This window comes from Atheta coriaria, unplaced genomic scaffold, assembly GCF_025399875.1.
Source record: "Atheta coriaria isolate IRGN ID8LTWV9N9 unplaced genomic scaffold, Caltech_Dcor_3.1 hic_scaffold_9_pilon, whole genome shotgun sequence".
NCBI lineage: Eukaryota > Metazoa > Arthropoda > Insecta > Coleoptera > Staphylinidae > Dalotia > Dalotia coriaria.
The window spans coordinates 12,125,151-12,141,256 of NW_027045451.1; the positions used below are offsets into that span (position 1 = coordinate 12,125,151).

At 37.0% G+C, this 16,106-nt stretch overlaps 1 protein-coding gene across 3 annotated transcripts in view; it reads right to left on the reverse strand.

Moving 5' to 3' along the window:
- pnt (ETS transcription factor pointed) overlaps positions 1-16,106 on the reverse strand; it is a 51,137-nt gene that overhangs the window by 11,846 nt on the left and 23,185 nt on the right. The window contains exons 1-2 of one of the 3 annotated variants that reach the window (XM_065312926.1): positions 8,567-9,034; positions 2,305-2,421 (exon numbers count right to left, since the gene is read on the reverse strand). In XM_065312926.1, coding sequence (XP_065168998.1) covers positions 2,305-2,374 — 70 coding nt within the window. In that variant the 5' untranslated portion in view covers positions 2,375-2,421; positions 8,567-9,034. The other 2 variants (XM_065312925.1, XM_065312924.1) reach the window with 2 other exon arrangements.

The following is a 16,106-nucleotide window of genomic DNA, read 5'->3' on the forward strand; positions in this document are numbered from 1 at the left end:
CTACAAATATCCATGATCAGGATCAAAAACGCCGACAGTGTTGACCCAAGACTATTTTCAGTTTGCACAAGCCGTCCGAAAAAAGCGTTTCACTTTTATTTCAATATTGCCAAATAATTTACTCTTTTTTTTTTGCAAAACACCGCGTCGAATTTTGAATACGCGCCGAGTCATGTAGAAGAATCGCCAGCAAAGTAGCAGCACCAGCAGCAGCAGATGAGATAAAAAGCGGCCAAAACTATAAAAGCATATTGAGCGCGCTATGAAGTCATTGTTCATGCGGCTGTAATTAGAGATTTTTACTTTGATACCGATGTGTATGGTCCAGTGCGCGCCAATTGTGAACGGACTATTACGCCCACGTGTATTACGGACTTTTTCAGCGCGCGCACGCATCGCTGCACTTCATACAGCGCGGCAGAGAAATCTGAAGTTGAAAACAAGTTGCAAACGCGTGTATCATCATCACGATACATTTTTCAATCTCCCTCGCGCTTCGCGAGTCATTGTTACGCGATTTTCGCCCGCGTGCATATGAATTCCAGCGATTCACTCAGCGCTCAGCATCACATCACATCAGACATCGGGCAAATAACAAAGTACCGACTACTTCACCATCAGTAGTGTGTCTTTCAGTAGAAATTTTCGAATGTAGCACATTATAAAATATAATTTCGAGCGCGCACCGGAAGCGCCGCGCTGTTACACGCAGTTGATTTTCAATAGAAGCGGAAACTTTCCCTGACCCGCGCCGCCCGCACCTCGTATCTGATTGTTTCCGGTATTTGGACACGTCGCGAGACTTGACCAATCAACCCTTTCTTGTGCACGGTGAGAATCCATTGTGTTACAGGTCTATCTTTATCTGCGCGCTCAATCGGAGATTTTTTTTGGGAAACAAGTTCTATTAGCCGCACGATATACCGACGTGTTTGACACACACAGTGCAATTTACAAGCGCGCTGAATTTTAAAGAATAAAGAATTCCAATGTGTGGTGCGTGGAATTTATCCGGGCGATCCGTTAGGTTTATGTTATTGCAATTATTCCAGCATATTTCTGGCTGCGTGCTGCAAGTGATGCTGTGTGCTGATTAATCTGCGTGTTACTGTTAGACGCAAAACAGCGGCTATTATACGTATTAATAAATTGCGATCGCATTTATGCGCCAACATTATCCACGACTTTATTATTTATAATTGATCGTGTTATTTAAGATGACGCAAGGTATTTCTTGGCTAATTTCGTACCCCTTCATCAATAAATGTCATCATAAATCATTTGCATTTTTTTAAATAAAATAAAACTGTTAAAATCAAATTTATAATAAATTTAAAATTTTGGATGTGAATTCACGTGAAATATTGCATTTTTAACCTCAAAATATTAATTTTTAATTAAATCTATATCATTTTATTTTTATGATCAAATTATGAACGCACACGAATTTTTTTAGGAAAATTGTCCAATAGTTTAAGAGTTAAGGGGCACACCTAGTGTGACGACTTAAAAAATTGCAAATTTTTTGGAATTAAATATAAAGGAAACTATTGAATCCACCTATTTAAAATTTGGAGGGTATGTTTATACACGTTTTGTGAATACACAGTAAATTTTTTGAAATAAAATATCAATTAGTTTTGAAATGACACGCGATCTCCGGCGGCGCCAAAAAAAAAAGGTCCTCCACTGCTGGCGTGATTGCAGCCTTCCCCGTCGATAAAACCAAACAGAAAAAATTCTCCTTAAACTAAAACATATTTTCTATACAATGACCCTCGGGCGAACAAAAAAATCAAAATTTGACAAAATAGCGGCATTTTGAATAAAAAAGTTAAATTTTTCCCAAAATTTTGGTCGTTTTTGGCCTGCCAAAATTCGATTTTTGATCAGATCATAAAATTGGAGGGTCATTGTATGGAGAACTATATAGAGAAGATGCAAAAAAAAATTAATAGCGATCGGATCATTTGTCTTCGAGTAATCACGCCAGCAAATTCGAAAAATGCTGTTTCGAGAAAAACGCGTTTAAAGATAAAATGCAACTATCTAACTGCCGAGCGGCGACTCTTTCAAATGGCTGTTACTCAAAAACTATTTCAGATATCAAGTTAAAATTTTAGTATGTTATTTTTAAAGGTATAACCTATCGAAATATGGTAAAAAAATTTTCGATTTTTTGAAAATTTTACACTAGGTGTGCCCCTTAATTCGGTTGCATACTCACGAACAGAAAAATACTAAATATAAACAAGTGTTTGTATACTTGGTTGCCTATAACAGATAAAAATGAAATTCCCTTACCTTTGGTAATATTGAGTCGAATCTGTTCCTTTTCCCAAGACGCAAAAGACGCTTTGAGCGCCTCTGTCATCGTTTTGTTCGTGCCAGGCGTGAGCGGAGGCACCTGCGTCGGAATATCTGCAACAAGCAAAAACATTACAGAAATTGCATGGCATCGACGCCGCGGCGTCGCCGCACCAACACCCAATGTCGTATGAATTTATGAATGAGTAAACAATAAAAAGACTTGAATGATCATCGCACCGACAGTCAGTGTCACTCCCGGCCGGTAGCTGATTTAAATCGAGACACGTCTAGCATACAAAATTCCACACACACACACACACATTCAACATGAGTATAGGAAACCGCGGCGGGCATTAAATTTATTTAGAAATATTTAGTAATATAACTACGTACGAGTACACCTTTTCTCTTGTTCATAATTCTCCTCCACTTAACCTATGAAATCAGTTTAGTGTGTGGCGCATGGTCATATTTGTAAGTACGATCGTTCCGCGATGTTTAAAATAGGTTCCTATTTGTAGAAAATTAATGACCATTAAAATTGAAACAAAACTATATTTTATAAATATGCAAAAGGCGAACGCATGACTACCTAGATGTGTGTCGTTGCGCCGACGCATGTTTCTTTTCATCTTTCACACACAACAATCTAACCGAAAATATCACACGACACAAATCAAAATTGCTCTAAAACATCGCATTTGTAGATTTTTGATTATGTCGTGTGGCAATAATAAAATATCGCAAATGCGACATGTGGTAGAGGTGCGCATGCAACACAATAATGGTCAGTCGCTAATAATACCGATACTCCTTCGTCTCGGGCAAGGGTACTTATAACTTTACGACCTCCACTCCGCAACCACAGCACCTGGGCATGAACTATTTTGAGCTGGGCGCGCGCGCGCAGTAGTAAAAATTGATTCCATGCTAATTATCTACTAACGAAAATAATGTTCTAGGAATACAGTTTTATGCTTCCACCAACACATTTTATTACCTACAAGATCAAAAAATTCATTAATCTTAATAAAACAAACAGTATTTGATTGAACAATTTCGACGCGCCAAGTGTAGGGGCGAAATAAATTAATAACTCATAAGCAGCTGTTAATGTCATCGGTGGGTATGGTGAATAAAGGGCACCTGCCTCCCCATGTGGTCACCGCGAAAACACATCTCACAACTGCGTGTACCTAAGTAAGTATACTTAACACACGTAACAGTTTCTATGCTCAACACATGCTAAATTTAAATATTTTAATCTCAAAGGGACATTACATTATAACAGTGTGGTATTTATATTTTTTACTGCTCACACAGAGAAAAAAAGAGAAGAAACTTCAACGGTTAGTTCGTCAAATTTCAGCACATGTACCGTTTTGAATGGCGTGCACTATATAAGAAACGATTTTTATGTATACTGCTATGTAAAAAAAAAAGATGAAAGGGGGTTGTCTTCCAGAGAAAAAGGGTTGTCACGCTTGACAGGGAGGCTATTCATAGGTTGTGTATTTAGACTACATTTTTTTATGGAACTAGTTCGTAAAAATTCACTTTTTTCACTTTTTTAAAATAAAAATATATAAAATGAATCGCAAAATTTGTTGGGAAACGCATAACTCAACAACGCCTAGACCAATTTGGCTAATTCTTGTTTTAAAATGTTCGTTAAAGTCCAAGGATGGTTTTTACAGCAAGAAAAATTCGAATAATTACCGAGAAAACCCTAAAGACAGCCTTTTTCTATAGGATAAAAGTTGGCATTGAGATTCAATCATAGTTATAGTTAAATAGTTGAGTCCGAGATGGCGCGCTGAAGTGCATTATTAGAAATTTTTATATAAAATTAATTTGTTTAAAATTGATTGACACATACTATGTCTAGAACAAAGAGTAGAAACAAATTTACTTTTTATTAAACACCAGGACAAAGTCGCGAGCTTGAAATAAAATTTAGTGTGAAATGTAAAAAGCTGCGCAATCAAGTTATAAAATATTGAATAAAATGTTGTCAAATCAAAGTGCGCGATAAGATAAACGGGTGTTCATGTACCCCGTGGTATTTTAATTAATAACAACCGCGTGCCTCTCCGGATCGAAGAAGCAAAGTTTACATCGTTATAACGCAAATCCGCGCACGCAACTTGCAACATTTCATCGTCGGTATGCGGCGCGTGCGATTTGCATGTAACATCATCGCTGCTGATTGCCATCCCGCGCTAGTCCGCGCGCGCACACATAAATAATTCATTTTCGTCCGCCGATGCGCCGCTGCCCCTTATCGGACATTCAATTATCTATTTATGCACGGCTCGGGAAATATCAGCGCGCGCGCGCGCGCGCAGGTGATGCGCGTCCGCAAGTCATCTCTAACAAGCTGGATGCGTTTACTTTTCTTCTTCATTCTCGACTCTAATAGACCCTCGAGAGCTGTGCTGCGCTATTGAATGAATCGACTCGTCGTCCAAGCGATAGTTGTTAATTTAGACGTCTTAACTTAAGTACCAACCAGAGTACCTATGTTTCAGTTACAGTTGCAGCAGGTGTTTGTTTTTATTTTCGTGAGTTAATTTTTTGAATGTGATTGCATTGTGTGCAGTTTTTACTCGGCGCGTAGGTGGTATATTAATTCGATTCGAAATCTACGTGCGTCTGCATGCGTTCGCGCACATTACGGGCCTCTACACCTGTGTGGCAGGGACACGCCGCTTTGTGGTTGTTAAGCTAAAGTGTAGCGTTACGTGCGTGCAATTAGTGTACGCGCATGCTGGAGAACAAACTCGCGACTTCCTCGTGCACGTACACACACAAACACACACACACAGAGGCAGAGAGCAACGACGTGCGGGAGACATGAAATTATGAAATTGCTTCTCGACCGTGCAACTCCTTTAACTTTGCAAATTGAAAGCACCAAAGCGCACGAGCTTTTATTTTCAACACTAATGACCAAAAACAAACACAAAGCCAACGAAATCTAATTGAATAGGGAAAGTAGCCATATTTGGACCATTTTTATATTTTCTGATTTATAGAGCCACATATAAACTGTCAATAAAAATAAGTAGCGGAAAAGTAACTCACAAGGCTTACCCACAAATGATATTTTTGGTTTAAGTAAAAATTATATTTATACCCCTCAAATTTCAATTTAAAAAAATTGTGTTTTTGGTCCAAATTAAGAAACCGGTTTCCTAAATTGGACCGCGCGGTTTCCTAAATTGGACCATGCTTTTTTAACGGCAATTGACACAATAGTAAATTTTAGTTTTAGCAGTAACACAAGCACATTTTGTATAAACCAAAGTGCGGCATTTCATACAGTAGATCATTTCGAAGATTTGTGCTCGTCCACAAGCTTTTCTAGGAGGTCGAAAAAATGATATACGTTTTCCCTGTTAAAACCCCGGTGCCTGTCTTCGGTCCAACTTCGGCAACTTGAAGAATTTATATTTAATGATCAACGACAATCTTAATATAACATAACCTCTTAAAATTAATACTATAAATTATAGATAAATAAAGAAGCTTTCTGATGATAAAATAATAATCGGTAAAACTAACGTTTTAACGGCTTGACAGCTCTTGCACTTACGTCGTTATAATAGATTTGATAATCAATGATACACGAAGTTGTTGTCACGACGAAACCACGCGGCAAGTTTTAACCCAAATAGTTGCATTAATTGTTTATAAATACGAGTAAAAGAAGGGGCCAGTCAATTTTTGCATAAACTTCAACAGTCCGCGGATATCGTGGTGGTCCAACTTAGGCGCTGGTCCAAATTATGCTACCTTCCCTATAAATAAAAATGTTAAAAATTTCATTTTTCAATTAATAATATAATGGAATTACCTATTACAAGAGAGGATATACAATGAAGAGTGTAGAAAATTAAATCACAAAAGATTTCGCCTCAATTAGGCACTGTGTGCAGCCTCTTGAAAACGAAAGCTCGCGCGTTTGACGAATGCTTTTAGTGATTGTTGCTCGCCGGTTTTGGTCTTTTGCTTGTAGTGCGTTAAGTGCATACGGGTAGTCCGGTCGTTAATAATCTTGGCCGGTCCTTTTCAGAAATTATCTCTCGTTCAAGTGGTTTCGCCGAGTTTTTCCACGCGCAGCTTCCGAATAAGCGTAATAAGCTCTTTCGAATGGTACCAACCACTTTTGTGAGCACGATGAGACACCGAAAACACCCTCGATTGTTGCGTAAATTCGACTTGTTGTCTCGCATTCGTTTTCATTCGGGCTCAATTTCTTTTGAGGCTGCGCTTACTAATTACGGCTCATTGAAATAGATTGGTCTGTTTCTAATTTGTTGCGTTTCCATTGTCTCGTTAGCCTCTTGCCGACTCGGCATAATTTGATTAACAAGTTAAATATACATAATTTTCTTGATTTTTAGAGTATTCATACTCAACGTCGTAGTTTATCATTCATAACTCAAAAACTAATCAACTTTTACTTATTATTTCTTCAAATAATGATTTAGTATTAAATTATTGAGCAAACAATGCAAAATTTTTAGTTAAAACAAATTCATATCAAAAATTACCGACCAATTAATATAAATGTAATAAATTTTTTAAATTTTTCAAAACTAAATTTTAATTGTTTATAACTTTTTCAACAAAACTCGGATCAACAAAATCTTCCCGCAGTTAAACTTAGAATTTAATCAAGAATCTAGTTTTGCAAATTATTATTATAACATTAAACACACTCGAGTTATTAATTAAAAACATAAATATTAAATCTTAGTCGCAGCGCTTAGTCACATAATTGCTCCATTATAAGTTTTTAATTAATTCTTTTAATCCTACAAGACCTACAATAATTATTTCTTCAAAAACCAATTTGCTACTAAATTCATGATCAGAACCAAATCAATAATTTTATCTGTAATAAATTTTCATCAGTCTACAGATTCATTTGTGTCAATTTCATAAAATATGACATAATCAACTTTAATTGTTTATAACTTTTGATTCAACGCTCCGATCAATAAAATCTTCAAACGATTAAACACATAATTTATATAAGAATTAATCACTGAAAGAATTATTATTATACCTTAAAAAATTCTCGAGTTATTAATTAAAACCTACAACTAATAAAGACTAGTCTTGATAGTTCGAAGTTACGCAAGAATGATTGTTCGATATTAATAGTTTTTAATTAATAGCTTAAAAACTAAACAACCTTTGTAATGATTTCATCAATAATCGATTTAGTATTAAATTATAAACAAAACTACGCTAGAAATATATTGCTAACATATTTTGATCAAAAGTTACAAAACATTTTAATTCAATTTCGCATAACTACACAAAATCAACTTAAATTGTTTATAACTAATTATTTAATACTCCTATCAACGAAATCTTCACGAAATTAAATGTACCATTGAATTCACAATGTATTTCTAAAAGAATCATCATGATAACGCAAATAGTTTTAACATAATCAATTAATTAAGCACGCCGCGATTATAGAAGAGGGCGGATAACATCAACCGTTATTCATTAGGTCTTTTCATGCGTTATAAGTAAGTAATAACACAGGTTATTTTTAATCAACGCATGTGACGAAATTCTAGTCAATGTTATCTGATTATCAAGACCCAGACCAAACAAGCTATTTTTTAATTGCCTAAGAACCACGAATTATAACCATGTTATTCATATAACTTCATAAGTAACTTACTTTTAAACAAATGATTAAATGTTTGTTTAATAATACAAGTTGTATCACGTCCATTGAAATGACAACACCATTTCTATTGTAGTTCTACGACGTCACACGCCGGAAGCAACATTTAACGCTCCGAATTATTCTATTAAAAAATATATTCGTCTTAATTACGCGGCGCATGCGCATGCAACACGCATTTCTTCCCCAATTAACGACGCGTCTTCGCGTTAACAAGTAATTTCGACAATTGAACTAATCAATTAGATTCAATTACGTCCAAACAACAAAATCAAAATCTCGGCCGTAATTAAATATTAAGTATCTCAACATCAGTCAATCATAAACATTGCTTACCTTTTTGTCTAGTAAACGCTTTCATTGTTTTTATTCCCATCCCGGCACAGGGTCCCACCGAATCAATATACATGTGTGTGACTAGATAAAAGTGGCAGTGGCGACACTCTCAAATCTGCACTCGAATTTAGGCACATGAATGGTGAGATGGTGTGCGTGTGTAAATAAATAATTCAGTATGTATATATAGATTAAAGTAATTACAACACGTGGTCGTGGTTGACGGCGGCGACGGCGGCGGGCATCCAGAATCGCACACAGCGCGCGCGCGCAGCGCACTCAGTTCATCATCATCATCATCATCGCCCCGACATTATTCCATTGAGGAATAAATTGTTACAACCTTGTCGAGGCTGGACACAACCAAACAACCGCATGTAAAACTATCCGAAACACACACTCTTTTACACCAGTAAAAAACACCAACAACAATTGTATCACACTCACACGTCACGTTAGTAATAAAGTTTGAGTTTATTATATTAACACTTTTCACGTTTTCGCGAGCGCCGGCACACGAAATAATATATATCGGAACAAAGAATTGTAGAAGACGCGAGAGAACACGCAACCAACACGCTGGCGTAATTCTGTGTGTGCGCTCGCCGCGCTCGGAAACTTCGGAAGAGCGCACAGCGCACCTGTGCTTGACAAAGTTTGAATAGTGTGTGGCTGTCTTGCGAGCGCCGATCCCCCACTCGGAGCGCGCCGCTCGTAGTTATGAATGAATGGCCTCTCTTGCTCGGTGTGCGAGCGGCGAGCTGCGAGCGCAGCCGGGGTACGTATAGTAGTAATGCCCGACCGCCGCCCGCTCGACTTGTGTGTGCGTGCGTGCGTCGGGCGATTTCAACGGAGGACTCGCGCTAACGAGTCGTGAGAACTAGAATGACCGTTTACATCATCTTCGAGCGCATCAACTAAAACACCCTAAGGTTAACCCAGTAAAGTTATGCAACTTATTTTACACTACATTTCACGCATAGAAAACATATTTCCCTATACATTTGACATCTGCGCGCGCATCAACTAAAATCCAATAAAGTTATGCAACTTATTAGACACCACAAGTCTAACCTCACAATTTACTTATAATAAAATTAATATTTCCTGTTATATTTTAAGTGTTTCTTGATAGTCGGAAGTAATTTACGTGTTTATTACCTGCGGTATAGTCATAATTCCTTGTAATTCTCAATAAGTCTTAAGTGTCGACAGAGAACCACCGCCCAAGAGTAGAAATTAGAGGATATTAGTGGAAGTGGTAGAGTTTTCATAGTAGAAACTCTGTCGTACTACAAGAGATGAAACCTACTCGTAGTAAAATGCATTGTCCGAAGTTATCAATGGAGCGGACCCCTTATTGTGCGCCAGCTACTAATCCATCCACCTGCATACCCTCAACCATTATGTTCAGACCTTCAGGTACAATATAGAGGTATTGCTATTACTATTGCCAACTTGGAATTTTTTATATGCGTCGCCTTTGCGATAAAACTGATGAATTTGTCTCGCTGGTGGGTTTTTTCAGTTCTTCGGCGAGTCGAAGCAACTACGCTAACCTTGAAACATCTGGAATGCCAAATCACGCGTTTGGTGGGGGAGCCAGCAAGGCGCGGCAGTACGGCAGCAAGACGGAGAGAAACTCTGCGCGTCTCAAAGCTCCGCGCACACGGTATTACGTTACTTCCGTTGGCCTGGTGTGTCTGGGGTGAGTTCCGTCGTATCCGGTCTACGACACCCTCGCACCAAAGTTTACTCAACGCACAGGCAGAGCCCCTACCATTGACACACATTCAACTCAACGAAACCTTTTTTTATTTGAAGAATTTAAGTTTTTACTTATTAAAGACGATGATATTTGAGAAGATATTTGGGAAGAGATCAAGTACCTACAAATACAACGTAATGAAGAAATCGAAAGATTTGACCGGAGTCGAGTTTACAGGTTTATCTTAATCTATGATAATATTCTTCAACCTGCAGTAAAATGTTTGGAGGAAGAAGAAAAAGAGAAAAACGATTAGTTTACATAAAACCGTACGATTAGGTTAATTAATTTTATAATCTAAAGTCATTTGACAAACGTCCTGTATGGTAATTTCATCGTCACACTCGAATTGTGTAATTTCATTGCAAGAGCTGGAAAATGTGACAAAGTAAAAAAAGCCCGACGAGACAAAAATCCACGCCGTATATCGATGACGTTTTGTTACTATTTAAGACGTCAATATTAAGTGCTCAAACGTCAAAAACGTGTACATATTTGTCATTAAACATGCGAGTATTAAAAGAACTCACAGCTTTCGAGCGAAAAACACATGCGCAAACAAATATTTGCTTTTCATAGCGAGCAAAAGAGTTTTGAACGTTTTTGAATGGAAACGTGTAAAAAAATGATAACAATATTTTGTTCTGCGCGTTGTTATTGACCCAAATGTTGTAAATTTCCTGAAAATATTGCTAGAATACGCGCTGTGTTCTCGCCGTGTGGATAGAACACCATGCGCTACTGCGCATACAAAACGTATTCTGAATCTCGCGAAGAGTGATGAACAACTTCCGTTCTGACGTCAAGCGTGGCCGCATACAGATATATGCTTCTCTTTCTTTTCCACATGGAAAATATTTTTTACCCCGCGTGTTTCAGCGACTGCAACGAAATGACTTTCATGATACTCCTACGCATGTGTTGATTGCTTAAATGCTGATAACTCGTCTTACAATTATGATAAATATAAACATGTACGAAATAAATGTTGTTATAAAAGCGCTTGTTTCGAGGCGGATTGTTTTATACGTGTCGAATCAAAGTGGAACAATACGCTGGCGCCGAGTGTGCATGGAAAACAACTAATCTACACATAATAAAATAGTCCACTGGTGAATATTCATCAATGTGTGTCTATGTCCATTTGCCCTGACCTGCAACATTGTTGCTCGAATGACGCCAAAGCGACGATCGTCTGGTGGCTATAGTTGTGACGCCTTTATTTGTCGGGAGAATTTGTTTTGTTTTGGTGTGGTTTTTTGTTAATTACTGGAAAACTATTAGCGAAATATGAATAATTCTTTCATATATGGATAGAGAATTAAATTGCGCATCAATTTACATTAAGCTATTTTTGGTTAAATTGTTACAAAATTTGTTATAAACAATTTAAGTTAAAATTCGAAAATTTTTACAAAAACGTCGATAAATCGCAAGAAAAATGTGTTTCCAATTTAATTTTTGTGTAAGAATATAAAGAATTTAACACTGAATTAGTTTTTGAAGAAATGGCTCAAATATATTAATTATCTTAAGCGATATTGATGAATAAGTACAAGTTTTTAAATTTTTGTGAGAAATAAGCTTGGCTGAACTATAGTTGTTTTTTCGTTTTTCGTTTCGATACGAAAATCGGAATTACACGATATAAGTAATGGCAGTTAAGTCGCCATAAACCACGTAACACAATACGCGTATAAATGAATAGATAAAATCAAACAAATAAATCCGAGGCGCAGGGCAAAAAAGCTCGAACGTTAAGACACCACTTAAAGCGAAGAACATCACATAAAATGCGTTTTAGACCGCATAGAATAATACGACTTCATTTCGTATAATTAACGCCATAAAACTCCAAACGAGCACCTAACAAGCACCACACAACCGAAAAATTAGTCCTGCGCAGATAAAACAAAACAAAACAGCAAAAAAAAAGATCGATGATTGCATTTCTTGCCGGAGTGCTCCACAATGGAAGGAACTTCACTCCGCATTGTCGATTACCAAGGTGCGCTAGGTGCTCGTTACCACCGAGATAATTGTTATTAAACACTCTGCTGCCCGATGACCCGACACGTTGTTGCCTGAAATCGTTGACAATATTCAAAGCTTTTTCCTGTTTAATGCAGATCTCCCGCATCCGGCGCGCGCGAAGGAAAAATGTGTGACAATTTACGCTCCAAAGTTTCATTAAGCAATGATTATGGTTAATGATGAAAAGGGTGCTGCGTCATAAAACGTTTAATTAGAGCCCCAGAAAAATAACAAAAGTAAAAGTTCCAGTGTTCTAATGCGAGTCAATAAACTTTTAAATGGCAATGGATTCGCAATAAAACCAAATTGAATGTGGACACCTCACAGGATGTCTAAACGCACGCGCGCGCCTTCGATGAACTTATAATTAGCTCCAACATTTAATTATCCAATCGCCAAACGAAATTAATACAAAATAGCAATAATAATTAAGCCATAACTCGTGTCCTGTTTGGTGTCTCCAATCACCGCAAGAAACAATAAATCCTATATGCGTCCGTTCCGATTATTATGATTGTTCGGGAGGCTGTAATGAATTTGAATAAATATTCAGCGCGTGTCGATAGTAATCGCGGAAAGGCACAGGAAGTGTTTTTATTTTTGCCGCGGCGGCGAACGCTAATGGCCTACAGTTATCCGGATTTTGTTACATATTAATATGCGCGCGCGGCTCGATGTTTTCGTAAAACGAACAAATCCATTCGATATTCGAGAGGATATAAAAGTAAACTGGTCAGTCGAGAATATCGAGATGCTGCGCGCAGATATATACCGCGCGCGAGTTGAGAAAACGCGAGAGGATGTACCTCATTAAAAACTCACATATATGACGTAATTATTTCGTCTATTTTCCGTTTCCGTCCTCTTGAAAGCAACACAAAAAAAAAACTGAACCGGCCACACCGCCGTACAACTTACTATCAAGTTCGAGAAAGTTCATTCACAAATTCGAGATCGAGATGCTGCGCTCAACGCTGACCGCTCATTCATCGAGCAATAAGTCTAAATCGTTTCTAATTACATTCGTGTTTCTAACGGAATTTATTTTATCGCACGATTGAATTATTGTATACTAACTTTTGCCCGCGACTTGGTAGTATTTAATAAAAATGTAATTCGTGTTTACTCTCTTGTTCTAGACATAGTATGTGTCAATTCTATCAATAAGATTCGCAATTTTATTTTAAAGAAATTAATTATATAAAGAATTGCTAATAATGCACTACAGCGCACCATCTCGGATTCAAGTATTTAACTATAACTATGATTGAATCTCAATGCCAACTTTTATCTTATAGAAAAGGCCCGTTTTTAGGGTTTTCCCGGCAATTATTCGATTTTTTCTCGCTGTAAAAACCATCCTTGGACTTTAACGAACATTTAAAAAAAGAATTGGCCAAATTGGTCAAGGCGTTGTTGAGTTATGCGCTTACCAACAGATTTTGAGATTCATTTTTATATTATAGATTGTGCAACACGTACGGAAATGTAACTTTTAAATTTTTTCGGTAAATTTTGAAGTTTGGCTTGTAAAAATCTTTGCGCATACCGAATTTTATGCTCTGAAGAATATAATTTTATGACTTTTATAATGAGTCATTAAACAATGCGCTCAGAAGAAAAACAACCCTCGGCGCGATTTATTTTCAGCAATTATTTATGTAAATCACCGCCGGACCAACAAAATCGCTGATGATGTTCTGCTCGGCTTCAGCTAATTTCGGCATTTCTCGAACAATGGTCAATTTTGTCCTTGATTTAATTACAGCCAACATCCGGTCCACATCTCTCTGGCCGAACGAAAATTTAAATTCGACGCATTTTTATTTAATTTCTCGAAATTGAGTTTACACAAACATTTTACGACAGAGTCTTCGGGGTAATAAAGCATCTCGGCGCAATATAATTACAGGTGTTTCGCGAATCGCAGGAAATAATCAATAATGTGCCGGTGTGGCTCTCGCGGTAAACACAGCGCTAGCTCTAAGATTAATAGATTTTAAATAGCCATCGGTGGCAATTTTTCATTCTGCTGTATCTCAATGTGTGTTTGTGTGCATCCTCGACAAATACCATTAGTCTATCACTAAACGGCTTCAAACGAGCGCCACGCCACGCGGCGGCAAGTGGCATGTAAGTAACAGGGGGGTGTGAGTGTGAAACCTCGAGGGCTTTAATTCCCCTCGCCGCATCCCTTAGGAGCGATCGACCTCATTCTTTGAGTCGATTTGCTAATTAAATCCGTCGAAATTAATCCACGCGACGAACTTTATTACTTCTCACCCTTTAACTCACGGCTAACTTTGATCTTTGTGAAAGATTCAGCTGACAGAGCAAATTTTTGGTTTCAAGACACTACACAAAGGGACAATTCATGACCAAGGCAGAAAATAAAAAATAAAACTTTAATCAAATGTTGCGGAGACCGAAAAAGTAATTTTTTGTTTTGCATTTTTAAGAGGTGAATTATTAATTTATTTATGATATTTATATAGGGGAAGGTAGCCTAAGTTGGACCAGCGCCTAAGTTGGACCACCACGATATCCGCGGACTGTTGAAGTTTGTGCAAAAATAGACAGGTCCCTTATTTTACACGTATTTATAAACAATTAATGCAACTATTTGGGTTAAAACTTGCCGCGTGTTTGCGTCGTGACAACAACTTTGTGTATCATTGATTATCAAATCTATTATAACGACGTAAGTGCAAAAGCTGTCAAGCCGTTTAAACGTTAGTTTTACCGATTATTATTATATCATCAGAAAGCTTATTTATTTATCTATAATTTATAGTATTAATTTTGAGAGGTTATGTTATATTAAGATTGTCGTTGATCATTAAATATAAATTCTTCAAGTTGCCCAAGTTGGACCGAAGACAGGCATCGGGTTTTAACAGTGAAAACGTATATCATTTTTTGGACCTCCTAGAAAAGCTTGTGGACGAGCACAAATCTTCGAAATGATCCAGTGTATGAAATGCCGCACTTTGGTTTATACAAAATGTGCTTGTGCTAGTGCTAAAACTAAAATTTACTATTGTGTCAATTGCCGTTAAAAAAGCATGGTCCAATTTAGGAAACCGCGCGGTCCAATTTAAGAAACCGGTTTCCTAATTTGGACCAAAAACACAATTTTATAAAATTAAAATTTGAGGGGTGTAAATATAATTTTTACTTAAATCAAAAATATCATTGTGTTGGTAAGCCTTGTGAGTTACTTTTCCGCTACTTAATTTTTATTGACAGTTTATATGTGGCTCCATAAATCAAAATATATAAAAACGGTCCAAATATGGCTACTTTCCCCCTATCATTGGATAGAGATTTTATTCTAGTTTTATATAAATCCAAGTTTTTGGTTTTAACTTCAGGCATTCAAGAGATATTGCAATTTTAGTCCAAAAAACGGATGAAAAATGCAAAAATTTAATGAAAACAACAAAAAATCAAGGTTTTTCTTAGAACGGATAGATCACATAACCTATATCGTTTTGTCAAACAACATAACCTACAATATTATACACTTCTCCTTTTGACATCTTGCTCAGAAACAATATGGCGTCGCTTCAATCGAAGAAAATGCCTTAAATTAAAATTTTATTCAACAAAATTTCATTCCTTTTTCAAAACATGACACAGAAGCACTATGCTAACCAACACTCTAGTTCTAGTATGTGGATAAATTTGATAAAACGTAACAAAAACAATAATTATGTAGTGTTGGCATTACAACCGCAGCGCGACGAAATGAAAAGACTATCAAAAGCATGGGAAAAAATTAAAACGCAGGTGCGCTTTATTTGAATTGCAAATGAAAGACTTGTTTGCTGCTCTCCTGGGCAGATATGCGCTAGGTTAATAAGTTGAAACAACTAAGCACTATATCCTTACACAGGGTGTTAAATTTTCACGAGTTGTGTTTAAGTGCTGCGTTACTTC